This window comes from Rattus norvegicus, chromosome 19 (assembly GCF_036323735.1).
Source record: "Rattus norvegicus strain BN/NHsdMcwi chromosome 19, GRCr8, whole genome shotgun sequence".
NCBI lineage: Eukaryota > Metazoa > Chordata > Mammalia > Rodentia > Muridae > Rattus > Rattus norvegicus.
The window spans coordinates 34,608,034-34,634,268 of NC_086037.1; the positions used below are offsets into that span (position 1 = coordinate 34,608,034).

The 26,235-nt window shown below is 50.5% G+C and overlaps 1 protein-coding gene across 1 annotated transcript; it reads left to right on the forward strand.

Moving 5' to 3' along the window:
- Positions 1-1,363: 1,363 nt before the first annotated feature.
- Positions 1,364-10,536, forward strand: Snx20 (sorting nexin 20). Its single transcript, NM_001024999.1, has 4 exons — positions 1,364-1,459; positions 5,393-5,526; positions 7,193-7,344; positions 9,550-10,536. Exons 2-4 carry the CDS (start codon positions 5,406-5,408, stop codon positions 10,216-10,218), a joined length of 942 nt encoding a protein of 313 aa, NP_001020170.1. The 5' UTR covers positions 1,364-1,459; positions 5,393-5,405; the 3' UTR covers positions 10,219-10,536.
- Positions 10,537-26,235: the final 15,699 nt, after the last annotated feature.

Below are 26,235 nucleotides of genomic sequence, written 5' to 3' on the forward strand. Positions count from 1 at the left end.
GCTAAGCCTCCAGGCCTTTAGATGCCTCATTAAAATGGAGATCCGTTTTGAGCCTATGTGACAACAGGTCACATCCTCTATCTGTGGAGAGTCTTGGGGTATTGCCCATATGTGACTGGTGGCCACAAATCTATGGAGAGCTGTGGCTAGTGATGGGGGCCTAATACCCAGGAACGGGTGAAACTCCTATGTACCTTTCACTGTCCCACACACCGCCATTTTAGCTGAGGAGAGAAGAATAGAGCTAGAATGGTACATGAGAGGCCTTCCAGGGCTGGAGAAAAAGGTTATAACTTGTCCTTCTCTAGCCTCTTGTTCCTAAGGGCACATGCCCTGCTAGCCATACGTGACATCCCTGTGCTAGGGTCTGTCTTCCCTGGAACTCTGTCACAAATCGTGGTATGTCTTATCTCCTAATGGAAACCTGGAGGCCACCCAGTACCACTCTGTGTCAGGTGCTGTCTCTGCGTCCTACCAGCTCAAGTGTTCCAAACCTTAGTTCTCCTGCCTGTCAACAGAACATGAAGGGCCCATTATGCCGAGCTCATAGCTAGTATAATAACTATTAAAAGGAGGTATCCCCAGGCTGGAGAGATGGCTCAGCGGTTAAGAGCACTGTCTGCTCTTCCAGAGGTCCTGAGTTCAATTCCCAGCAACCACATGGTGGCTCACAACCATCTGTAATGGGATCTGATGCCCTCTTCTGGTGTGTCCAAAGACAGCTACAGTGTACTTACTTATATATTAAATAAATAAACCTTTAAAAAAAAAAAGGAGGTATCCCCAAATCCTTGTGTTAGACTGTGATTCCCCAACACTATAGGTTTGGGAGGTGAGGTCTTCTGAGGGTTGACTGTCATAAAGACAGTCTTCATAAAAGCATTCATGCTGTAACTGTGAAACTGGGGTGCGTAAGGTAGGCTTCCTCTTGCCTGCCCACCTCCTACCGTGGCATGTCACATGTGGCAGGACAGCCCTCACAGACACTGCCAATGTGCGCTTACATGTTCCAGACCCACAGCTACGAACTAAATAAACTTTCATACGTGACTTTTTTCAGTCTAGGGTCTTCTGTCGTTGCCACAGAAAAGGACTAAAACAAAGGTTTTTTTGAGATTGATTCTCCGAAATGCCAACAGCTGTCTGAGTGTCTAATAGGTATCGAGCTGCTTAAAGCTGCTGTGAGGTGAGGTTAGACTGTACTCCTGTGGGCAGCCTTGTACCACGTGGCCTGTATGATGTACTGCAGACATCTGTCTATGAGGTTCCATGTAGACCTTTCAGCAACCAATGAGCTGGAGCCTCTGAGGGAGATCACTCAGCCGATTTCCTGTTTTCAAAAGGAGAACTCAGAATTGCGGCAGACGTTCGACCGTCCAGTTGGACCTTGCAAAAAGAGATCGAAATGGAGCATGTGACCCTCCTGGACCTCTGAACCCACAAAGCCTGAAGATTCCAGGTCAGTCAGTATTTGACCCCAAGCCTAGCTGGCTTCCTCCCACTGAGACCCAGTGATCTCCTTGAGAGACCCTCTGGGAACTCCCTGGGGACCAGGTAGGAGGGACTAAAGATGGTGAGAGCCACTGCTATCTGTAGTGCTGTCCTCAGAAACTGGGGGCAAACCAGGAATACCCACCAACAACCTCCAAGCCTGACTCTTTTTAAAATGCCAGACCCCATCTCTGTTCCTGGGAACAAGTCCAGACTTGTATTTCTCAAAGGGCAGACCCTACAGCAGAACACAGAATCCAGAGCTCTGCCTGAGGGTTGTGGGGTAGGCACCCTGCTTTCATTAGAGACCCCGACACTGCCTCTCCCCAATCCCAAAGGGGATTCTGATGCACACCCATAACTGAGAGCACTTCCGGTGGCAAGTTTCACGGGGAAGCACTCAGGGGTCCTGTGGTGCCCATCTCTCCATAGCAGGGCGGGTGGAGCCTTGGCTGACCTTCCAGTGAAGACCGGAGGAAGCTGCCCTACAAAGAAAGGGGGCTTAAACTCAAACTCCCGCAGCCAGGGCTGCCGCCCCTGGCATTTCCTTCCTCCTTGTCTTTGAATAGGTGCCTCTCAGTTCTTGTCTTAGGGGCAAGGGTTGTTACTGCTTTCTTCTAGATTTTCATTCCTTCTGCAACCCCCTGAGAAAGGTGGCCTAGGCTCTACACGTGGCCTGAGTACCCAGGAGGACTGAAGAGGGTAGGACCCCTTGAACAGGGGAACAAGAGCCAAGGCACCCAGGAGATGAAGACTGTCACGCACAGGAGATAGTATAGGGTGGGAGCCTGTGACGCTGCTCTGTCCTCTGGGCCAAGTGCAGGTCCCCAAGCTATCGGTACCAACCTCTGCCATGCTTTATTGTGATGGCTAAAAATCTTTACCACGGAGGGTGTGGAGAGATAAGGCAGACCCTTCAGAGCCCTCTATCCCCAAGGAGCTTAGCAAACGGATTAATTTCCCATTTCCCACATAGGGAAACTGAGGCTTGGATGTGTTTGGGGAACTATCAACATAGCACCTTTTCCTACTTGTCTTTAACTGGGTCCCTCCCAGCCTGTCCTGTAAGAGAAGACACCCAGGAACAGCTTTGGTTGTGGCTTTGATTTTTATTCTAAGCCCTGGTTTCATGCTGGTTTCTTTTTAATGGTTCGACCAGAGCACACAGCATGGGCAAATTTCTGCGGTCTTCCGAGACTCCATTGGAGAAGTGCCCTGCTTCTGGCATGGCACCAGCTACCCAGATCAAGAAAGCAGATCTGGAAATGGACCACTAGGACCAGTTCCACAAGCCACCACTCACTCACCACGAGAAAAAGATAGGGAAAGTACAGAGTGCCCATAGGAAACATGACGACTCTATTCAGTAGAATAGGCGTACACTGGCACACCTGCCATTCCACCCCTTGGGAGGCAAAGGCAGGAAGATTATGACTTCCAGGCAGCTTGGGCTACATAGCGTACATCTTAAAAAAAAAAAAAACAAATGAAAAACACTGTTTAATATGACAGCATATGGGCTACCTACCATCTTGCTTTAGCACTTAGCTCAGTGGTTCTCATCCTCTGGGTTGTGATCACCGCAGGGGTCACCTATCAGACATCCTGAATATCAGATATTTATATTATGATTCAAAAACGGTAGCGAAATTACAGTTATAAAATATCAACAAAATAATTTTATGGTTGGGGTCACCACAACTTGAGGTACTGTATTAAAGGGTTACAGCCTTAGGAAGGTTGAGAACCACTAACTTAGAACATGAGGGACCCCCTCCCATTAACACTTAATGGCATGATAAGGCTTGTAGCCACCCTTCCCAAAAAGGAAAGGAAGAAATGGAGAATAAAACAAATAACTTGCCCAGGAGCCGCTCAGTCAGAATGGGGGCCATGTCTCCTGACTCCTTCACAGGGTTGACAGGTTAGCAGGGCATACAAGCTGTGAGTATCCAAGCATATACAGCTCTGGTCCAGCCCGGCCTCTGCTCTGTGCCTCAGTTCACCCACCTGTAAGTGTGAGGCTTGATTGAGGGTCCCTGACAGCACTTATTGGTCCACTGCTTAGATGCCACTCAGAAAGCAGTTCCTCCCACCTGTCATAGCAAGAACAGCCCCCTGAGGCACAGGCTGAAGCCCCACCAGCCTCCCCTAGGCCAGACAGACGAAGAGAGAGGATGTGTTGGCAGCACTGCACCTTTGAGTTCCCGTGCTGTGGTGGTTAATCTCACCAACTCAGCTAGATTTACAGTACCCTGGGAGCCAAGGAAAGTATACTTCCGGGTGTGTGTGTGTGTGTGTGTGTGTGTGTGTGTGTGCGCGCACGCGCGCATGCGCTGTTTCCACAGATGACTAGGTTAGGGGGAAGACCCACCCTGAATGTGGAGAGCACCATGTCAAAGGCTCAGAGGAAAAGAGGAAAGTGTGGTTCTTTGAGCTGGCTTTGCAGGTAAAGCCATTTACCGCTGAGCCTCATGACCCAAGTTCCAACCCCATGACCTGTATGGTAGAGGGAAAGAAGGAACTCCTGCAAGCTTGAATGGCCTCCATATGCTTTCCTCATGAGCTGAGGGGCATGCACATGCATGAGCACACATGTACACGCTCACACGCGCGCGCGCGCGCGCACACACACACACACACACACACACACACACACACACGATAAAAATAAGGGGAACATGGGAAAAGCCTCTATAAATGCAGCCATATTCTCTCCCCTCCCCTTCTCCCTCCTCTCTGCTTCCCGCCACCATGGCCTCCCTACCTCCATGAGCTGAAACCTGAAACCAAGCATAATAAACCCTTTCTCCCTTCAGCTGCTGATGCCAGGTATTCTGTCAGGAAGAAGATCTAACACACGTGCCCAGGAGAGTGCCCAACCATTTGTTCCTCTGAGAAAATGTCTTATTTCTTGTCTCCTGATTTGCAGCTATCTGTAAAAAGCATACGCTTCTAGAGTTAGTTATTCCGTGGCTATTTCTCGAATACTCAATGCATGTCAGATCCTAGAAAGGACTCTGCAGTCCCTGTTGTGTGAAGAGTCCCAAGTCCAAGCTGTGTGGGCAGGCCTAGCTTAACCCTCATACCAGCCTGTGACGGTAATTCTGATACCCTACCCGTTATAAGACTCTGAGGCACAGAGAAGGAGGGTAAAGTAACAGCTAGTGCGTCATCCATTTCCTGCTGGCCTGCTGTCTGCCTGCTGCCCACTTCTGGTCAATGCAGATTCCCATAGTCAGCCAATTTTGGCTTGTGTCCCAGCCCCCACCCCAGCCCTGGCTGTCAGGCAGCTCCCAGTTCCTTACCACAAAGTGAAAATGGAAACGGTCCCTGCAGAGGACAGTGGTCGCACCGGGAACACGCAAAGGCGCCTCCTTGGACAGCACGACTTAGACACGACTCTACCTTGCTCCTTTGTACACCCAGCAACTTCGGGACCTCGGGCTAGACCTGTTTCCTCATCTGTTATTTGACAGAAGTGTCAAAGTTTTGTGGGTGCGTTGTTAAAAGAGAGGTGTGAGGGACCAGATGAGACGAACTGGGCATATTGAATATTTGCTTACAGGTAGCTAGATGGGGAGGGGCGCACTGTAATATAAAACTGAGTGGTGGGACACTTATCTGGACCAGCCTGTTTCTCCTGGGTAGTCTCTAATGCTATTGCTGTTCCTTGACAGTATTTCGTGTGTAATTCAGAGGAACTGTGTATGGAGGGCAACCCTAACTCGGGATCTGACTGTCCATCACAGGGGAGGCCAGGTTTGATCTGGCTGGGTGGGTGGCAGGAGACACAGCGAGGGGATCGTTGTCATTTCTCCTGCCTGCCAGCATGGATTACCCCGGGACCCTGCAGGAGCCGCAGTCGCATTGGCTCTCATGCTTCTCTCTCCTATCTCAGGCACCCTTGGAGCATGGCAAGTCCACAGCATCCTGGGGGCCCTGGCTGGACAGGACCCAGAAACCAATGCATAACAAGGACCAGACAGGAAGTCCTGCCCCCAGGTCCAGACCTCCCATGTCCAGGCCCAGAAGGTAAACTGGGGGGCTTGAAGTTCAGTGAGGAAGGTGGAAGTTAGTTCAGACGTTTGAAGCACATTTGGTTGTAGTCAGGCGGCTGCCTTAACTGGGGTCACCCTAAGCAGCCCCAAGACAAGGATTTGGTGCAGACTCTACGTGGGAGATGATCCTTGGAGGCAGAGCAGATTGGGAACAAGAGCAGCCTCCTGTATTGGGGATGGGTGATCACATGACTAGGGTACGTGCAACTCAGTCTGGATGGGGGTTCACGGAAAGGTGTGAAGAACACACCTGAGTTGTGCATCCAAGGACAGAGAAGCTAAAGATCGTCCAGCATCCCTTTCTGCAAATGCTGAGGGAGACACCGAGCGGGCTGCTGAGGTCCTAGAAGGGCCCCAGGGTCCTGAGTTACAGGTGCTTCCTTAGGAAGCCAATGGAATTTTCCAGAACAGTGGCTGCCAGTGGGTCCTGGCCTGGCACTGACAGTATCTGCTATAGTGCCATCTCCTGGAATAAATTCTCTTTACACTCCTTTAAGATGGATCTGCTAAAGCCTGGGGTGTGTCACGCATGCCAAGTGATCGATCGATCTATCTATCTATCTATCTATCTATCTATCTATCTATCTATCTATCTATCTATCTATCTTCACTCTCCAAGCTTTCAAGTTCAGTAGAAAGAGCAACTGGTAAAAAAGGATTAGATGGACCATGAAAAGCCCACCGGAACCAATGGGAAGCACTCACTCCCGGCATCAAAACCGGGTGGGGCAGGGGAATGACACTCCTGTCAGGTGGCACAAGATAAGGATGTCCCAGGCCTGTGCCTCTTACAATAAATGCAAAATTCTTAATGCAACTGTGTTGGGAAAAAAATCGAAACAGATTTTCAGAAAGGTGCAGGGCTCAAGGGAGGCTTAAGAAATACTGTGGGGGGGCTGGGGATTTAGCTCAGTGGTAGAGCGCTTACCTAGGAAGCGCAAGGCCCTGGGTTCGGTCCCCAGCTCCGAAAAAAAGAACCAAAAAAAAAAAAAAAAAAAAAGAAATACTGTGGGAAGCTTGGAGGGGGGGTGTACGCCTTTAATCCTAGCTCTTGGGAGACAGAGGCAGGCAGATCTCTGTGAACTGGAGGTCAGCCTGGTCTACAGAGAAAGTTCTAGGGCAGCTAGGGCTATACAGAGAAACCCTGACTCAAGACAAAACAAAACCAACAAACAAATATTATTGGTTTTCAGGCAAGGAAACAGGAAGCCCGAATTCAGAACAGAGAAGGGCAGCTGTGCCCTGAGATGAAAGCCTTTGTATCGTCAGGGCCAGCCAGGCTCAGGCTGAAACATGACTTCCTCAGGGCTTCCCCCAGCATGCTGATATGCATGCACTAGGGGGCTCTGTGGCCCTGTGTCAGTGCTGGGCCCTGCTTGCCAGGAGCCATAGTTACAAAACAGTCTATCAGCAGGCTGGAAGTGGGTGATGAACACCCTACAGTACACTTCCTAACAAGAGGCAGTCGGAGTGCTGGACTGAGGTCAATACACAGGGGTCTAGCTGATGCCCCCACAGTGCAGGTGGCAGAAAGATAATTATCCTCTTCCGGAACTCTGATATCCATCCCATCCACACATCCAGGCCTGGCCTGCAAGCCAATGCCTACTGCAGATTCCTTAACGGCAATGTTTTTCCAGAAGCCCAAGATGGTCCCACCTCCAACTCCAACATGACCACAAGGGAGCTACAGGAACACTGGCAGAAGGAAAAGAGCCGCTGGAAACACGTCAGGCTCCTCTTTGAGATCGCCTCAGCCAGAATCGAGGAGAGGAAAGTCTCCAAGTTTGTGGTAAGCAGAGTTTAGAAACGATGGAGTTCCCACCAGTTACCTCCTGCATGGTCCGGGGAAGGCCTTGGGAGATCACAGCTTTCCAGGTATGACACACTAACTCGGTCTTCCAGAGAAATGGAGAGTTCATGGTACCCCATGAAGTCATGTTGCCATGGTGTCAGGTGTCAGTCATCTGTACCCCTTCTCCGCTGATTCTGAAATGGCTCCCAACCTTGGTTTATTTCACTTGCTTTTAAAATACTACATTTCAGGGGAAGATCAGTTTCATGGGGCATTAAGGGGGGAAAAAATGTACAAAACTAAATCCCAAAAGAAAGCTGAGCTCTGTTATTTAATTCTAGCTGCTAGTCCTGGCTTGTGGGAAGCTCCCTGCTGGGTGCTGCCATCTTTGTGAGACCAGGACATCAGCGTGTTCTAGGAAGATGCAAGACTAATACCAAATATTCCTACCTCACTGGGACCTGTGAGGTCCCCTCACCACTCCTCCTCCCTGGGACCAGTCCTGTTACTGTAGCTACCAGTGTGTGCTGTGCACAGCTCTCCCTCACATCAACGAGTTCACTGTCACTTAACCCTCGTGCAGAAGACAGGAACTATTCCTATCCTGTCGTGTTTTACAAAATGGAGGTATAGTGGCAGTGGCGGGAGATAGCACCTCAGTGGGCCCATGCTGAGGAGTCCCCCTGAACAATCAGTCCTATGGCAGGCATAATATAAAAGGAAGTTTTTGGGGGGGAAGGGAAGGGGTTATGGAAAAGGGGTGAGAGGTAGGGAAAAGAAAGGGACAGAGAAGGATAAAGGGAGGAAGAACTGGCTGGGAAGATGTGAAGAGAGAAAATAGGAGATGGACACAGAGAGAGAGAGAGAGAGAGAAAGAGAGAGAGAGAGAGAGAGAGAGAGAGAGAGAGAGAGAGAGAGAGAGAGAGAGGGAGAGGGAGGGAGGGAGGAGAGACAAAGAGAGAAAGTGGGGAGCCAGCTTGGGTGCAGCCATCTTCTTATAGCCTGCCTGTCACCTGGCTTGCAGCTACCACAAGCTGTTACTAGGTAGCGGCTGGGCATAGCCTACAGAATTGCCAACATATCCTCAAGTTAAAGATGAGAAAACTGAACGCTGAAGCTCAAGGAGGTTAAATTGACAATGTAAGACTAATTACCCTGTGTCTAAATGCGTGATGCCTGAAACAAATGCCCAGGTGTTCCAGATGGACACTCCTGACTCCAACCCACGCTTCCCAATTTAGGACACAGAGCCAGCCCTGTGTTTGATGATAAAAAGCCAAGAGCGACACCGGTCGCATCAGCAAGTCCCAGTTCCAAGATGCTTCTAAGCAGTGCTATTCTAGAACCAACATTTGCCACGAACTACCTTTGTACCTTCAGTAGGCATATGGGCGTGTGTGTGTGTGTGTGTGTGTGTGTGTGTGTGTGTGTGTGTGTGAGACGAGCTTCGAAGTCTGTTTTCTGTATGCGTGAACATGGCAGAGGGCCAGCCAGATGGTTCAGTCTGTAAAAGCACGTACTGCCGAGCCTGTCCATCCGACTTTGACACCCAGAACCCACATGGTGGAAAGTGAGAACCAACTCTCACAAGTTGTCCTCTGATCTACACAAACCACACACACACACACACACACACACACACACACACACACAGGTAAAATGCTTCTCAAAGAAAATGTAAAGTGTGTCATTATTACTTAGTACAAAATGTGACTTTAAAAAAAATGGCACAGGGGCAGGTGCACAGGGGGAGGAGGAAACAGAGAGACACAGTTGCCAAGCAGGGTGTGCCCACAATCTCAGAAGTTGGGAGACTAAGGAGGAATATTCGGGTTCCTCTGTAAACTACACTGCTAGTTCTTATCTCAAAAACAGGTAGCCTGGGATGGGGAAGGAGGAAAGGACTGTGGGAGGGGGTGACTGGGAGGGGGCAGTGATCCGAATGTAAAGGGAATATGTAAAAAAAATTAATTTAATTTAAAATAACCAAATGACCTGGGGCGAGGCTGACCGTTTGCCAGACTTGTTCAAGGCCCCTGGGTTCCAGCCCCAGCCGGCGCGTGCACACCGACCCGGGCGCGTGCACACCGACCCGGGCGCGTGCACACCGACCCGGGCGCGTGCACACCGACCCGGGCGCGTGCACACCGACCCGGGCGCACCCAGGGCATCCCGAGGCTAGCCTCTCCGCTCTGCCCACAGATGTACCAGGTCGTGGTCATCCAGACTGGGAGCTTCGACAGCGACAAGGCTGTGGTGGAGCGGCGCTACTCGGACTTCGAGAGGCTGCAGAGGGCCCTCCTGAAGCGCTTCGGGCCGGAGCTGGAGGACGTGACGTTCCCGCGGAAGCGCCTGACCGGGAACCTGTCGGCCGAGACCATCTGCGAACGGCGCCTGGAGCTGCGCGAGTACCTGCGGCTGCTGTACGCCGTGCGCGCCGTGCGCCGCTCGCGCGAGTTCGCCGACTTCCTTACGCGGCCCGAGCTGTGCGAGGCCTTCGGCTGCCTGCGCGCCGGCCAGTACGCGCGCGCGCTCGACCTGCTGGGCCGCGTGGTGCCGCTGCAGGAGAAGCTCACGGCGCACTGCCCGAGCGCTCCCGTGCCTGCTCTCTGCGCCATGCTCGTGTGCCTGCGCGACCTGGAGCGGCCGGCCGAGGCCTTCGCGGTCGGCGAGCGCGCGCTGCGACGCCTGGGGGCGCGCGAGAGCCACCGCTACTACGCGCCGCTGCTGGACGCCATGGTGCGCCTGGCCTACGCGCTGGGCAAGGACTTGGCGTCGCTGCAGGGCCGGCTGGATGAGAGCCAGCTCCGGAGGCCCACACACAGGGGCGCCACCCTGAAGGAGCTCACCGTGCGGGAGTATCTGTCCTGAGGCGGCCCGACAGGTGCCCTGGCATCCATGCTACGTGGACAGAGACATGGGTCGCCATTGCTAGTGGGCTTTACTGGGCAGCTTTGTACAAGCCCGTGTCTGCTGAGCAGAGGGTTTCCTGCGACCCCTGGAAGAGCCATCTTGTGCCTCTTGAGTGCCGGGTTCTCCAAATCCTAAGCCCACAAGGTTAGCTGTCAGAACTTTTCAATTACTATGGACTTGCATGGGAAGGACTTGCCTACCGCACAGAATCAGTTCAAGGCCAGCCTAGGCAGTTTGCTGAGAATGGCTCCAAAATAAAGAGGTCTGAGGATGTGACTTAATGGCACCAGTGCTTGCTAGCATGTGAGACTCCTTTGCTTCAATCTCCAGTACTACCAGAAAAGAAAAAGAAGCACCTGGTTTTGTAGGCAGCCAGGAGAGAAATTTACAGGGTCATCCCGCACAAAACAACTCACTCCCTCAAAGACTGCTCCCTTCCATTGCCCCAGGTCTTCCCTTCCCTATGAGTCGCGAGTGTTTCCACCCATTAGCCCAAAGTCCTAGCTCCTCCTTTTGGTGTCATGCTTTCAGTAAAAAAAAAAAAAGCATCTGTTGCTCCTCAGGGAAAGCCTGCAGGGTGGAGATTAATCTGATCCTTGGAAGTTGCAAGAATACTGGGGAGTCAGGAGTGGTAGACAAGGTTGGGGAGGTGTGGAAACTTACTATATCCAAATATGGGTCAGCAGGTGGCCCCTTTGGGAAGTCTTTATTACTATACCAGAGCATGAGGGCACCATGTCACCTCGTCAGAGGAGCCTACCTATTCCGTCCTACCTTCTTCTGTCTTACCCTGCCCAGCCTTGGTCCTCTTCAGAGTCCCACTATTTAGAAGGCCCTTATCAGACACAGTCCCTTGACTTTGGACCTCTAGAGCAAAGAGCTGAATAAGCCCCTGTTCTTTATGAATTATGGGGTCTATGGTATTCAGCTACTGAACAGAAAATGGGGCAAAGTCTCAGACACGCCACGCCCTGCAGCTGAGGACAGTTCCAACAGGAGTGAGGTTGGAAACCTGAGAACTTAGACTGCAGACGAGTGTTCACCCATACCAGACGGCTGAGGAAGCATAGTGTGGTCCAAAATGGCTCAAGCAAAGAGGATGGGCTCAAGTGCTCTGGGATGCATGTATCCTTGGTGCTGTAGAGCAAATCAACAAAGATTATTCCCAAAGAGTGTTCAGCACCTCAAAATTATGCCTGGGGCACGTGTGTGGGGAGTGTGAGTAAATGTATCTGGACACGTGGATGCCTGATGTGACAGTGTGGTGGATACTCGGCGTGCACACCAGGAAGAGCTATAGCATCTCGGGGTGGAGGGAAGGGGAACTCCGCTCGGTGTCCCTGAAGAAGGACCAGTCCCACATATGGTGCAGGGAAGTAAGTGTCTTGCTTACCTGAATAGGGACTGATGATGCTCCAGCTTTAGGACCCTGCTCACCTCTTCCTAATGGCGCCTTCCTGTAGTGTGCCCTTAACATCTGTCACCGTACACAGCACTCCACCAAGAGACCAAAGTTTGATCCCGCCCAAGCTCGGTTCGGTGAGCCAATGAATTCATTGAGCTGACTGACACGGGTGAGCGGTTACTTACGGGGTACATGGCCCCAAAGCAGTGGCACCACTGAAGAGCCTTGCCCCTTCGTTTAACTCGCACACACCATGTGCTCTGGTTCCTCCTGAGACTACAAGACCATGTGTAACCCCGGGCAGAAGTACAGCTGGAAGGGAGGCATAGGAGGAATGGCTGGAACCTCGGGCGAGGGTGTAACCACCCTTCCTAGTCACTTCAGTGAGGAAAGGCTGGATCATGGCGGGCTGCTGCTACTGATTACAAGTAGATGGTAATGGCCACTCTACTTGAAGGACTGTGTTCTACAGCACCTGCCCAGGTCTTTCAGATGCTACAGTCATTGTAGCGTCTACTGCTCACGCTGTGTTCAGCCACTACGCTAGCTTGACGGTTAGGCCTGTGATAACCACACATCAGACATTTTATTCCCAGCAGCCGGAGTCAAAGGCCTTCTTGTTCTGTGGATTCCTGCAAGAGACCCTTGAGTTTCTAGGTGACTTCTCCGGGAAGCTTCCTTCTGCCCAGTATGGCACCATGGAGGCAGCCTACTCCCACTGTGACCTCCACAGGACTCCACTTTCCAGGTCTCCAGAGAACCCCATCTTACCTGCCTTACTCAGTCCTCATTCCACGGGACATTAGGAATGGTGGTGACTGGTTCTTTTCTTTCTCAAAGCGGCTCCCAAGGAGGGGCACAGAAGAGAGCGAAAGGGACAGTTTTACTCCACCACACCCTCTACACCATCGTACCCTCACCACAACCCAGAAATAGAGCCAGAACGCCATAGACTGGCAGTGCCAAGGAGAGAGGCATGCCATACAACCTCCGTAGTCACAGGATCCAGTGAGATGCCCAACCTCACCCAATGACGACACATAGGCTCTGGCCTCCGAAACCCTGAGCCAAACCCATTCTTCCTTCCTTGTTTCTCTCAGGTGTCCATCAGTGAGACAAACACAGTAGCAGCATAGAAGTCCACAGTTATGCCCATGAGCTGGCTTTGGACAGTTAGCCTGAAGCCTGGGATATCCCCTTTAGATAGAGTTGGGCATCCTCATTACATTCTGTGTTCGAGGCTTTTCTCCTGCCCCTGCCAGCCCCACCCTGTCCAGGCCACACTCTCATCCCATTTACAGATGAGGACAGACACCCCGAAGTGACTTCCCCAGGATCACATGACTCCCATTTAGTCACATCTTGGGTCATCTGTCTGGCCCAAGCAAGCTGTAGAATGTGTTACCTACTGTTCATTCCTGAGCACTGGTCCCAGCCTTGTTTACTGTCTCCAAGATTTTGGTTTTGTTCTGACTTGATTGTATGTCCCTCAGTGAAGCTCAGGCTGTTCAGCCCCAAGTCCTCCCCTTCCTCACCAGGATCTCATGCTAGAAGTTGGAGGTGAGTATCCCTGGACCCCTTACCCAGATAGGCTTTTCAAGATTAGTCCCCATCTGTTTACAGATGGGGGGAAATACGCAAGTGCATGGAGTCTGAACCAGACTCGGGATGCTCATGGCATGGTGACATCTTCCAACCAGCAAGGCAGATGGAGGAATCCTGCTTTCAAATCCTAGATGCACTTCCTGATCACCTCCTAGATGCACGTGGGAGATGCTGTGCCTGGCTTCTGGGCTCCAGGCTGCAGGCTTCATTGGGGGTGGGCCCCCGACCACGTTCCCTTGGACGTCTGTGACTCTCTGCTCCTGCTGACCCTGTCCCTTTTGGACAAGAACTGGGCTACACTGCCATGCTCAGACTTTCTACTTGGGCTCTGCAATGCCACCGTAGGTTTGATCACCTCCTACCTGCTGTTTTCCTTCTTGCGGTCTGCCTTATGTATGCAAATTTGTTTGCAAAAGAAACTTCCTATATAACTGACTCCAGGTGGAAAATCAGAATCCCTTTCTCCAATTAGAAGGTAACTCTAAAGATAAACACAGTGGCGCCTGCCACCCTCATTACGCCCTGAGGCAGGTCGGCCTCCACAATGAGCCCCATCTGTGATGAGAGACTCTGAGGACTGGCAGGCACTGCTCAATGGCTAGGACTGTCCACCATGTGGTCCCTCCTGCCAGTGCTGTCCTAAGCCATCTGGGTCTGGCCTACATTATCCTAAGCCATCTGTCTGGTCCAAGCAAGCGGTAGGATTTGTATCTACTGTTCATTTCTGATCCCTGGTCTCAGCCCTATCTCCAAGATTTTGGTTTTGCTCTGACTTTGACTGTATGTCCTTAGCCCTCAGTGTTCCCTTAGGAGCTGGTGTTCAAATTATAGTGCCTGATTTCAAGCTGATTCCAGACAAAAGCGCCCACAGGGTGAAGTGATGGTGTGGGAAGTGAAGCACCATGGGAGAAGTGAGCTGGGCCAGCAAAAGCCTGATTGACCCTTCAGTGTGTCCTCTAAAAAAGGTTGTTGGCCCAGATAGCCATGCCCCACAAGGAGAGAAAACCTCCCTCCTTCATAGACACCAGTCTCTATCAGACCCACACAGGCCCACTTGCGAGCCATGTACCTACGCTCATGCCTTCTCAGAACAGGGATATCCAAGGCACTTTTACGTCTTGGAGCCTGAGAGCGTAATGCAGCACTGACAGGCCCAGTGCCTTTTCGAATGCTGGCATGACAGGCAGCCACTCACAGAGCAAGCAGAAATTCTGACAGAATGGCTAGAGGAGCCTTCTCAGAGGAAGCCCTGTCTCCAAGGGTGCAAAGGAGCCAGTGTGGAGCCCAGAAGAGTGAGGCAAAGTGGAAGGTCAGCGCTCAGGCCAGAACCTACATACCAAGTATCAGCAGATAGAAGCCATCTCTAGTGATTGGCTCCATGAAAGGAAATCACTGAAGAGCTCACGTTTGGAGTGTGTGGGTCTTTTTAGTTACAGAGTCAAAACCACAAGTTAACCTGACAGGGAAAGAATCTACTGTCTGACAATCCCAGCAGTGGACTGGCTACCGGTCAAACTGGATCTGAACACACACACACACACACACACACACACACACACATTCATAAGCCCAGCTGCCCTGCCTCTCTCTGATTTGTCTTCTGTCCTCTCCAGAGGACTGCCACCTTTCCAGAATCGCATATGCTTTTCTTGGCAAGCCCAGAAGACTGTCTCATGCAGGCTTCTTGTGAGGTCTCCCCCTGTAGGATCTGTGGAAAGCACAAACCTGTTCCTTCCTGAGAAACCCAAAGAGGATGCCTCTCACACACGCATGGTATATAATCTAGAATGGGCACCTGGGCAGGCTTGAACTGAAAGAGTTCTCGAGTGTAACGTTTTGTGATCCACTTTGTAAAGCACAGTTGACATAGCTAGCATTGCTCTATAGTGCAGAGCATCATTACGATCTGGCTTGCATGGCTTCACTGTATTCTGGTGCTTGTGCCACATCTTACCACCTCTTACTTATGGCGTGCTCTCATTGGCAGAGGTTGAAGCCAGATACATCTTTCTGCACGGATGCACCCTCCCATCGGTCTCTTAAGTGGCATTTCTGGGTTTCTAAACACTTCTTTAAACTCTTTTAAGGGTTGTCTTTTATTTTACTTCTATCTTGACCAAAGCACTCACCCTTGCAATGATTTTAATAATCCCATTTCACTTCTCCTCAGAAAGGCTGCTCCAATTCTCTTCCACTTGGTAAGTGTGAGGACTGTCCATCCCATGTACCTGACACGGCACTGCCATATTATATTGGGTAAGCTAGTTCTCTGACAATTTTTATAAGTGTAAATAACACTGTCGTTCATTCTAAACCAGCATTAAGCTCAAACTTTGTTCCTTTCCTGACAGGCATGATCCGGCCGTTCACTAGACGACCAGCAGAGGGCGCTCAAAACCCAGCACTCCGTGCCGAAAGAGACCAAGTTACCAAGTTAAAAGGCAGCATCTTTTTAGGGGATTGGGGGAGCAGGACACACCGCGACTTGGCAACGCTTTCAGAAGCGACAATACTAGAAAAAAAAGGTTGCTATGTTGCTTCCGACACTGTCCCTCGTGTTTGTTAGGGTGCCCCCACAGGAGTCCCAGGGCTGTGGGGTCCCAGTCTCTCTGCCTACTGTGCAGGGCGGCAGGGGGTGGGGGATGGAGAACGAGTTTGTGTTCTCAGGAAAGCACTCCCAACAATCAGAGCCCACTCCAGACCATCTACTAAGAAACGGAAAGAAATGGGGTGTGGGGTAGTCCTTCCTCACGTGTTAGGCCACTTAAGAAATACACTTATCCTCCTTACCTCCCCGACCCCTCCAACATAAACTGAGGCAAGGACCTAAAATCCCACTGGAGGCACACACTGTAATGACAGTCGAGATATTCCCCTGGAGACCAGCTGGAACTGCCCAGCAAGACTGTCTTCAACCTTGTCCCACCTGGAGAGCACCCAGATGCCCACTCACAGCCCACAGCCAAGTAAACGCTGCCCCATTGGTCAATGGGCTATTTCACAACCATGCAACACAGACGCCGTGATGAAATACAGCAGATAAGTCTCACATCTCTAGACACCGTCCAGGTGACAGGAGGTCAAGACAGCGGTGAAACGCTTGGAAGAAGCAACTGCCCTGTGAGACTCAGCTGTGCAGGGCTGTGAAGAGGTAAAGGAAGTAGAGACAGCCGGTGACCCCCAAAAGAAGAGGGTGCAGGAACACGGTTCTATAAAAAGGGGTTCGTCCAAAGGCTTTGACTCACAAACTTGTGACAGTTAGAGACGTCCCACAGCCTTTGCAAACTGGAGGCCCGATAAACAAGGGACACTCAAGGCAGGGGAAGGTAAGAGCCCTGCTCAGTAGTTAGGCAGAGGGAGGCCGATCCAGCCTTCCTTACTTCTCTCTGCTAGGCTCTGACAGGACTAGATGATGCTACCCACTTCCTCACATGGTCCACAAAACTCTGCTGTTTCTTCTGAAATGACCCTAGAAGGCACAGATTAGTTATCTGGGTATCCCATGATACCCAGGCAAGCGGATAGATATACCATGGGGGTGGAGATATATATATATATGTGTGTGTGTGTGTGTGTGTGTGTGTGTGTGTGTGTGTGTGTGCGCGTGCATATACATACCACGGATCCTGAGATTATCAGGATAATAATGGAGGTTGAGGTGGGTTTTTTTTTCCCTTCCAGGGAGTGAGGAGCCTGTCACTGGAGGGGGACATTAGGGGTTTCAGAGGACCCCTCTCGTCTTCATCTTAGGGGTTGCGTCCGACGACTCCTTGTGCAGTGAGTTTGCCTTTAGGTCTCATGCACTTACTCTCCTGTGTGCATGGAGGGATGCAGGAAATAGGATGTGGTCTACATAGGCCCCTCCCAGGGTCCCTTTGTCCCCATCACAACTGGGAGGCGGGAGAACCCTTAAGGGGCGGGGGTCTAGGGCTGGAGAGGTGGCTCAGTGGTTAAAAGCACTGACTGTTTTTGCAGAGGACCCAGATTTAGTTCCCAGCATCCGCAAGACCTGGCTCACAGCCATCTGTAACTCCAGTTCTAGGGACTCTGACACGCTCTTCTCACCAAGCACGAACATGGCGACGGGTTTTTGTGCAGGCAAACACTCTTATGCATAAAATAAAAACACAAAGTTTTAAAAAAAGAGCTTAGGCCTGGAAGGAAGTGATGTCACTGGGACGTGCCTTTAAAGAGGCCACTGGCGCTCTTTCTCATCTAATCTGTGAGGTGAACAGTTTCGTCACTTACTACCTCCATGATGTACCTCAAGTCACCAGAGGAGATTAACCATGGAATGAAACGTCCAAAATTGTGAGCCAAAATAAACAAACATTCCCTTTGGTGTTGTTATTATTTCTTTTTTAAAATTTTATTTATTTACTGCATATATATCTGCCTGCCTGAAGAGGGCATCAGATCCCATTACAGATGGTTGTGAGCCACCATGTGGCTGCTGGGAATTGAACTCAGGACCTCTGGAAGAGCAGCCAGTGTGCTCTTAACCGCTGAGCCATCTCACTAGACTAGCCTCCCGTTACTTCTTTTTTTGTTTGCTTTTGTTGGTTTTTTAAAAAATTTTTGTTGTTATTATTATTTCTCTTCTTCTGCTATTGTTATTGTTATTGTATCATCTCTTTTTCCCCCCTTAAAGCACAACCTTGCTATGTCCCTAAGACTGATGATCCCTAGCTGGAGGGTGCCCTTCCTTCTGAGTGACATATTACAGGTAAGTGACATCATATCACTTTCCTCTTTGCACACTGGTTATCTGAAGTACTCCTTACAGAAGCAGAAGCCTACTGACTGATGGCTGATGACTGATGACTGATGGGCACCAGGGTGGTGATCAGAGCTGAGGTTTAACCTGAGGCCCTCTCTGAGGTGCCTCAGGGCTGAGGTGGTGGGGGCACAGAGGACTGATTCAATGAGCCTGAAGCTGCACTGCAGGGAACAAAATCAGGCCAGCGGTTCCAGAGGGATGAGCCCATCACCGTCATGGAGGGGAAGTGTGCCAGATGAGCAGACCATCAAATCAAGGGAAGCAGCGAGCTGAGCGCTCGCCTCCTAAACCGAGAGCACAAAGCAGAGAGCAAACGGTGGCTTTTGAAACCTCAAAGCTGTCTCCCAGTGACACAGTTCCTCTAGCAAGGCCACATCTCCTAAGCCTTCTGGGAACTGTGGGCCAAGCACTCAACTACCATCTCATTCAAATCACCATTCAACTACCCATGCTGACTCTTCCGTCCCAAGTGCTCTAAGCCACGGGTGATGTGTGAATGCACCCTGAACTGTTGGGTTAAGCCACGGATTTGTAGCCTTGGTACAGAAGAACTAACAGACAACCATAAGCTCTTAGCTGTAGGGACCTGCTGGGCTCCCTCAAAGGAACTGTCAGGTCAGGAAGTGGCTGGTAGCCTCTATCCTTGTTCTTGGTGATGACCCCTTTACCTCATCCTCTCTGCAGAGACACCAGATCCTCTACATGAGGACTGAACTCCTCGAAAGGTGTCCAGACTTGGATGGCGTCTGTAGGTAAAGAAGAGGTGTTTGCAGGAGACAGGCAGGAAGGAAGCTTCAAACAAGTGCCCAGCAAGGCCAAGTGGAGCGGATGGCATTTGTCATTCTGACAGACAGCCTTGGGAGTGCAGCATTCGCTGCATACTTCTGACTTTCTGGAAGCCAGAAGCTTCTCTTCAAACGAGATGTAATACAAGACAGAGGCCAAGGCTGAGATTCTGAGACAGGCACATCACGGAGCCCACCGCCAGGACAGCCCAGTCTAGTGACTCTGCTAATAGGAAGATTCTCCAGGTCACAGAAGACATGAGTAGAACTTGAACTCAGTTGTCCAATCTCCTGGCTTCCCAGTCTGGGTTTGTTCTGTTCCAAGTGCACCAGGTGTGTGGGGGATACTGATCACTCACTTTTTTTTTTCCAAAATGGTCCCCTGGTCGATAGCTGGTCATGAGGACAGAATCAACCAGGCATCATATTTTAGGGCCTCATTTACAGCATTACTCTGTCTAGCTTTGGGTCCACTGGGACTCTGCCCTTCTCCTTAGGAGCATCAGCCGACTCTTTTGCTTTTACCTCTCTGCACGGCTCTGCACAGCTGGGTTCTACAGAGCGCCTGCCTCTCGAAAAGCTCTGTCTGACCTCTTGAGTCCCTGCCAGTGAAGGGACAGAGGCTGCATGGGTCTACAGATGGGATGAGATGCTTCTGGAATATTCTCTGGGTCCGTGAGGAGGTAGAGGAGGCAAGGGAAGTACCTTTATTCCAAAAATATGTGCATGTGTGGCTGATGTGGGCTGCCCAGCTCTTCCTGGAGTTAGCACCTGGCTATTCCCCTCTGGGGAAACACATCTCCTCAAGTCCTAGTTTTGTCCTTTGGGTAGGCAGGGACACTGAGGCCTTCGCAGCCTCTCCTCACTTCTCCTCACTTCACCTCAGTTTCCCTGATTATAGGGGATATTCTTTCCTTAGGACAAATGACCACAAATTAGGATATTTGAAGAAGGTTCTGGGAACTGAAGTCTGGTACCTAGGTACAGTAAGGTAATGTTTCTTCCGAGGTCAGGAAGGACCCTGCATTTCCCCTCCCCAGCTTCCGAGGGCTTTCAGCAGGCCTGGGCTTTTTTGTGGGGGTGGATGTTCCCACAGGATTCTTCCAGATGCAGCACCTTGTCCTCAGAAGCCCTCCATCCCTGTCTCTTTCCCATCTTCAAGACTTCCTCCTTCTGGCTGTCCCTCTGCCAGCTTCTCTCCTTGGTATTTTGTTTTTTTTTTTTTTTTTTGAGACGGGGTTTCTCTGTGTAGCCCTCGCTGTCCTGGAACTCACTCTGTAGACCAGGCTGGCCTCAAACTCACAAAGATGAGTGCTGGGACTAAAGGCGTGTGCTACCACCAGGTTTCCCTCCTTGCTTTCTACATCCTGCCCTCCCCCACTCTCGGTGTCTTCCCGCTCCACCCTTGCTGGTGGATCTCGTGCTGTGACAGAGCCCAGGGCATCACCCGGGCTAACACTCTGCCACTAAGGTACACCCCACCCAGACCCATTTATTTTGAGTCGCCTGTGCTATCATCCGATCATGACCGTCCCCCAAAAGTCTGTGTGGTAAGGGTTTGGTCTCCCAGGTGGCCTGTTCAGAGGTGATAGAAGCCTCAAGTGGTGGGGTCTGTTGTGTCCTCGAAGGGGACTGTGGGACTCCAACCACTTCCGTTTTGCCGATTCCTGGCCATGCTGTGAATGGCTTTCTCCACCATTTGCCCCCATATCGTTGACTACTGGACCCCAAAAGAAGCTGAAAGGAATGAGTTGTCCTGTCTGCAGGTGCCTGTAACCTCTAAAGTATGAATCAAAGTGAACTTTTCTTCCTTATGAGTTGGTCATCTCGGATGTTTTGGTATAGTGATGGAAAGCTGACTGACAGCCATTTCCCACGGAAACAATCTAGGGGTGCCTCTGGGGTACGGCACACTACCTCACCTCTGCAGTCCTGTGGAGACCCATGATTGGTTTGATGCTCTGACATCACTGCCTCGATGAGTTCTCAATAATGTGGGGTGTCTATGCAAAAGTGTGGTGTAATCCTTTTTTAACAAATGGCTCACATTTTCGCTTTGGACTTGGGGCCTGGGACTTGGGTAACTTGCCCTGGCGCAGATGGAGAGAGGACATCTAAACAATAGTCTTGGGTGGTGCCCAGTACCCCTTGGGGGAAGCAGACCCTGTGCATGTCCAGGACCCACTCAGATTTAAGCAGAGAAGTAGAAAGGGGCCACAATGTTGAGGTCAGGTAGGGAACAAACGCTGTGGAATAACCTGGTTCCCCTGGCTCCTCCCTTCCTCTGACCCTTACCTCTGCTCTTAAGTAATTAAGGACACCTCACAATCAGAGGCTGCGGGGGCCTAAGGCCTGGAGCCAAAGGGGCCCTGGGGAACTCGCCCGCTGCCAGATGAGGTCTTAGGATTAGATGCCTGCTGTTCTCCACAACCCTGGTGCACACCTGGGTGCTAGCACCAGGAGGGTTGTTCCAGTATAGAAGTGCAGCCTACCCAGTGGCTGGTCCCTAAATGCCCTGAGCCCTAACAGAGCTACGCACCCCAAACTGTACCAGGAAAAGCTGCCAAGACCCCCTCCCCTCAAATTTGCCAGATTCCAGTTTGAATTTGGCTTTTGTACTTGTTATGTTTCCTTCTACTCTTTTGGGGTGCTCGAATCTGTACACATTAGTCAGGGCCTCACTGCAGCCTCCCAGAGAAAGAAGCCTCTACTGCTTTTCATCCAATGAAAGCCCTTAGGGCAGTGGTTCTCAGCCTGTGGGGTGCTAACCCTCTGGGGGTCAAATGACCCTTTCACAGGAGTCGCCTAAGACCATTAGAAAGCACAGCTATTTACACTAGGATTCCTGACAGTAGCAAAATTACAGTAGCAATGCCAATAGTTTTATAGTTGGGGGTCACCACAACATGTGGAACTGTATTACAGGGTCACAGAATTGGGATCTAGAGAGATAGCGTGGCAGGTTGCTTCCCAGTATGTTCACTTGCATGGCTTCTCTCACTGCTGCTGTTCTGTCAGGAGGGAAGACAAGACTCTCACTACCAAAATGAATGCAAGACATTCACCCAGAAAGGCGAACTCTGGAAATATTGGACAGGTAGATGGCAACTGGGAAGGAAACCATGACAGAGAACCCAAGGACAGTTCTGTCCCAAGACCTGCTGCAGAATGGACACAGAGGCTCAGAGAGGAAGGGACAGTAGGGTTAGGGAGAGTGGGAGTCTGGTACACACAGGAGATCATCGATTCCCAGTTCATGGTTCTATTCCCATTGGACATAGCCTTTTCAGGCTGTGATTCCTGATGCGTCAAAGGCTCCGATTTCTGTCATTATGGAAATCCCTTTGGCCAGAACCCAGCCCTGGTTCCTTTAGCCAGCAAAAACAGCTGCAGGGCTGAGAGGTGAGGGGTCCCTCCTCGGAACAGAACTCAGATACACATGCAAGACTGCAGCCGCAAATTCACGTTTCCACCCAGAGCCTGCCTTGGCAGCCTCTGCCAGGAGAGTCTTCCTGGGCTGCGTTTTAAACATTCTCTCCTTTTGCTGTGATCAAAGGAGTTGCTTGTTCCCCTGATAGGTGACACGAGATGTCAAAGAGATGAACAAGATAACACAGGTGCCACTCTCTCTTTCTACTCGGAGGGGAGAGACTAAGGAGTGGATGGCTTTCAGGACCTGGAGTGGAGGTGGGTGGGCATGGATGTAAGGGTGAAGGTTGCCAAGGGCACAGAGAAGAGCGTTCCAGCTCAGCAGGCTGCAGCCAGTGACAGCAGTTGGGTGGCCATGCACTAGTTCACATCTTCTCTCGCAAAGCTTCTTCGCCGTTTGTAACACAGACTCTACCTCAGCTCTGAGGCAGCCCGTGTGGTTCAGGATGGCCTTGCACTGCACACTTCTGGCCATAATGGTTAATCTTTGAAGTGAGTGTGTGATTTATTCAGGACCAAAGAGAAGTGGTTTGGACTGGTTGCTGGGGGATGCTTTTTTTTCTGCTGATCTCGGTGTGGCAAGGCAAGGCTAGAGCCCCTAGGAAGCTGGTCCAAGAAGAACTAAGGAGACAAGAGCACCTGACCAGAGGTTTTCTCGTTGGCTTGTTTGGTTAGGTGGTTGAGATTTTTTTTTCCTGTTCGTGATTGTAAAACAACAGCCATTTTATTACCTTTATCACACGAGCATCTGGACACCACACCTGGACGGCATCTGCCTTCTGCAAGTTCCCTAAGAACTTAGCAAATAGGTCCACCCTTCTATCTACACTTGTAGACATTGTTTGTTTTTTAGTGATTTAACCTATCTATATATCTATCTATCTATCTATCCATCTATCTATTATTTATATGGGCACACTGTCTCTGTCTTCAGACACACCAGCAGAGGGCATCATTGGATCCCATTACAGATGGCTGTGAGCCACCATGTGGTTGCTGGGATTTGAACTCAGGACCTCTGGAAGAGCAGTCAGTGCTCTTAACCACTGAGCCATCTCTCCAGCCCTCTAGACACTGTTTTAACCCTATCTGGGCTCGTCACACACCAACGTAGTAGACTTTCCACAGCTGGATATGGCAGTACGAGCCTGCAATCCTGTCACAGGAAGGTTAAAGCAGAAGAATTGCATGTTCAAGCCCAACCTGGGCTCCATAGTGACACTCGGTCCTCATAGGGCAAAGGTGTTAGCCACCAAGCTTGGAACCTGAGTACATTCCCCAGGACTCACACGGTAGAAGTTGTAAGTTGTCCTTTGACCTCTACATGTGCACCATGGCTCATGTGCAGGTGTATACGCATATATATATATGCATATATATACATATATATATATATATATATGCGTGATTTTTAAAACTCTGCCAGCAGCGCCATGCCTAGATAACAACCGAGCCCTGCTCAGTCTGGTGCCCCAGGACATGTCCTGGCAGAAGCCACAGCTGTGCAGGTGTCTCCGTCTGAAGTCTTCCTGCAGAATGAGACCCAGGAGAGTAGGCCTGAAGTCCCGAGAGTCCTGCAGCAGCTATGACTCTGTCTCTCTTGAACTTGACAGCCCCATTTTGCAGGTGCAGAAACAGGTGTCAGAGATATTTGACGACCCTACTATTTTTTCTGTTTCTATTTTTTTTTTCTTTCTTTTTTTCGGAGCTGAGGACCGAACCCAGGGCTTTGCACTTGCTAGGCAAGCACTCTACCACTGAGCTAAATCCCCAACCCCGACCCTACTATTTTAAGCAAGATTCTCTAGATGAAAAGAACTGAATGTATGTGTAGGACAGAGATGGGGGGGTGGGAGAGAGAGAGAGAGAGAGAGAGAGAGAGAGAGAGAGAGAGAGAGAGAGGGAGAGGGGAGGGGAGAGGGAGAGGGAAGGGGAGAGGGAGAGAGCAAGATAGAGACAACATATAAGGTCTATATTTTCATTATAATCATATATACATTAAATTCAATGTTATTTTATGTATATAATAAAAAGGGATCTCTTAGCTTGGCAGTACACTGGGTGGGGTAGCAGGACTTAGAACATGGTAGTTGCCCCACCCATAAAGCCCCAGCCTGGTATGAAGGCTTGGAAGATTCCTCCAGAGCCACTGGCTTCAGTCTGAGTTCTGATGTCAGCAAAGGACAGTCGCAGGAGTGGTGGTGACAGAGTGGCATGCTCTCCAGGAAGGGCAAAGGCAGGTAGCACTGGCCCTCATCACAGGGACTTCTTCATATCCAGGTCACCAAGTGGAAGGTGCCAGCTGCTAGGAGGGAGGGTTGAATCTCATAGTGGCTCTCACTGGGAAGGCCGACAACCAGTTAGTTCCTTGGACCACAAGGTTGTATGTGTAGGCAGTGCCAGTATGATGTCGAAAATGTCGAAAACCTGGGTGCTTACTGGAGAGCAGCTGGTCCCTAGTACATGATGGAGGGCTGGAAACCCTGGCTCTGAACTCAATGATGGGATCATCATCAACTTTGTCGTCTTCATCATCATCATTGTTGTTGTCGTCGTCGTCGTCATCATTGTCAGCAGCAGCAACAGCAGTGATTGCAATGGGGTAAGTCAGCTCCAGGGCAAGAGGGAGGCCCAGCTAGCAAGCCTTGTTGTCTAGACTGCTACCAGAAGTACCACTGTGGTTCAGGGGTGTGTGTGTGTGTGTGTGTGTGTGTGTGTGTGTGTGTGTGTGTGTGTGTGTCTTCCCATTTGGGACAGGTCTTTAGGTGTAGCCTCCTACTCAGGTGATCCTACTTTGTAGCAGGTTGACATTAAAACCAACTATAACAGGTATGGTGTTAAATCTTGGCTGTCAGCTTAACAGGATTTGGAATCAACTGAGACGCCATATTTGAAACCTGGGCCCATGACCAAATGGATGCTTACTGCTCTAGTTTGCTTCCCTGTGGCTGTGACAAAACACTAACCAAAAGCACCTCCTGGGAGAGGAGAGTTTCAGTTTACAGTTTATAGGATGCAGTCCTGGTTTTCCTTCTAGGCTCTGCCCAACAGTCACCTAGCAACAGCCAGGTAGGCTTGACTTGCTATAAAGGGGGCTGTTAAGCCTCTCCCTCTCTCTTACTCTCTCTGACTCCCTGACCCCTTTCTCCCTTGCTCCTCCTCCTCCTTTCCCTCCTCTTCTTCCTCTCTCTCTCTCTCTCTCTCTCTCTCTCTCTCTCTCTCTCCTCTCTTTCTTTGTCTCTACTCCCTTCTCAACTCTTCCCATGCCCCCAAAATAAACTCTATTCGATATTAGACCCATTGTATGGCTGGTACCTCAGAGGGAAAGGCTGCCTCAGCAAGGGCACCCCTCCTACCACGCCATACTGTGCTCTATAAAATATATCCTTGGCTGTTGTCGGCTCAACAGGATTTGGAGTTAACTGAGACACCATATTTGAAACACATCATTTGGGCTGGAGAGATGGCTCAGCAGTTAAGAGCACTGACTGCTCTTCCAGAGGTCCTGAGTTCAATTCCCAGCAACCACATGGTGGCTCACATCCATCCGGGATCCCATGTCCTCTTCTGGTGTGTCTGACAGCTACAGTGTACTCATATACAAATAAAATAAATCTTTAAAAAAAAAAAGAAACACAACATTTGGTGCCCATACACAACAGTTGTCATCCAGGGAGCCCTGGCCTTTGCTGCTGCTATTGTGTGCTTGGGTTTATGTTGCGGGGTGCAGGGGAGCAGGCTCTGGTTCTGTTGAAGGCACAGACAGCAAACATCAACATCCCCCAAAAGATGTCTCAGGAAGATGAACAGAGCAACAGTTGGTTTCTTTCCTCCTAGCATCAACCCCTCACCGGGTTCTTGTCAGGCTTTGACCAACATCTATGGCATGAGCTATTGGACAGTGTTTGGGATGCCACCGTGTTTGACGCTGTGTCATGCTAGACTGCTAAAATAGACGAGTGCTTATTAAT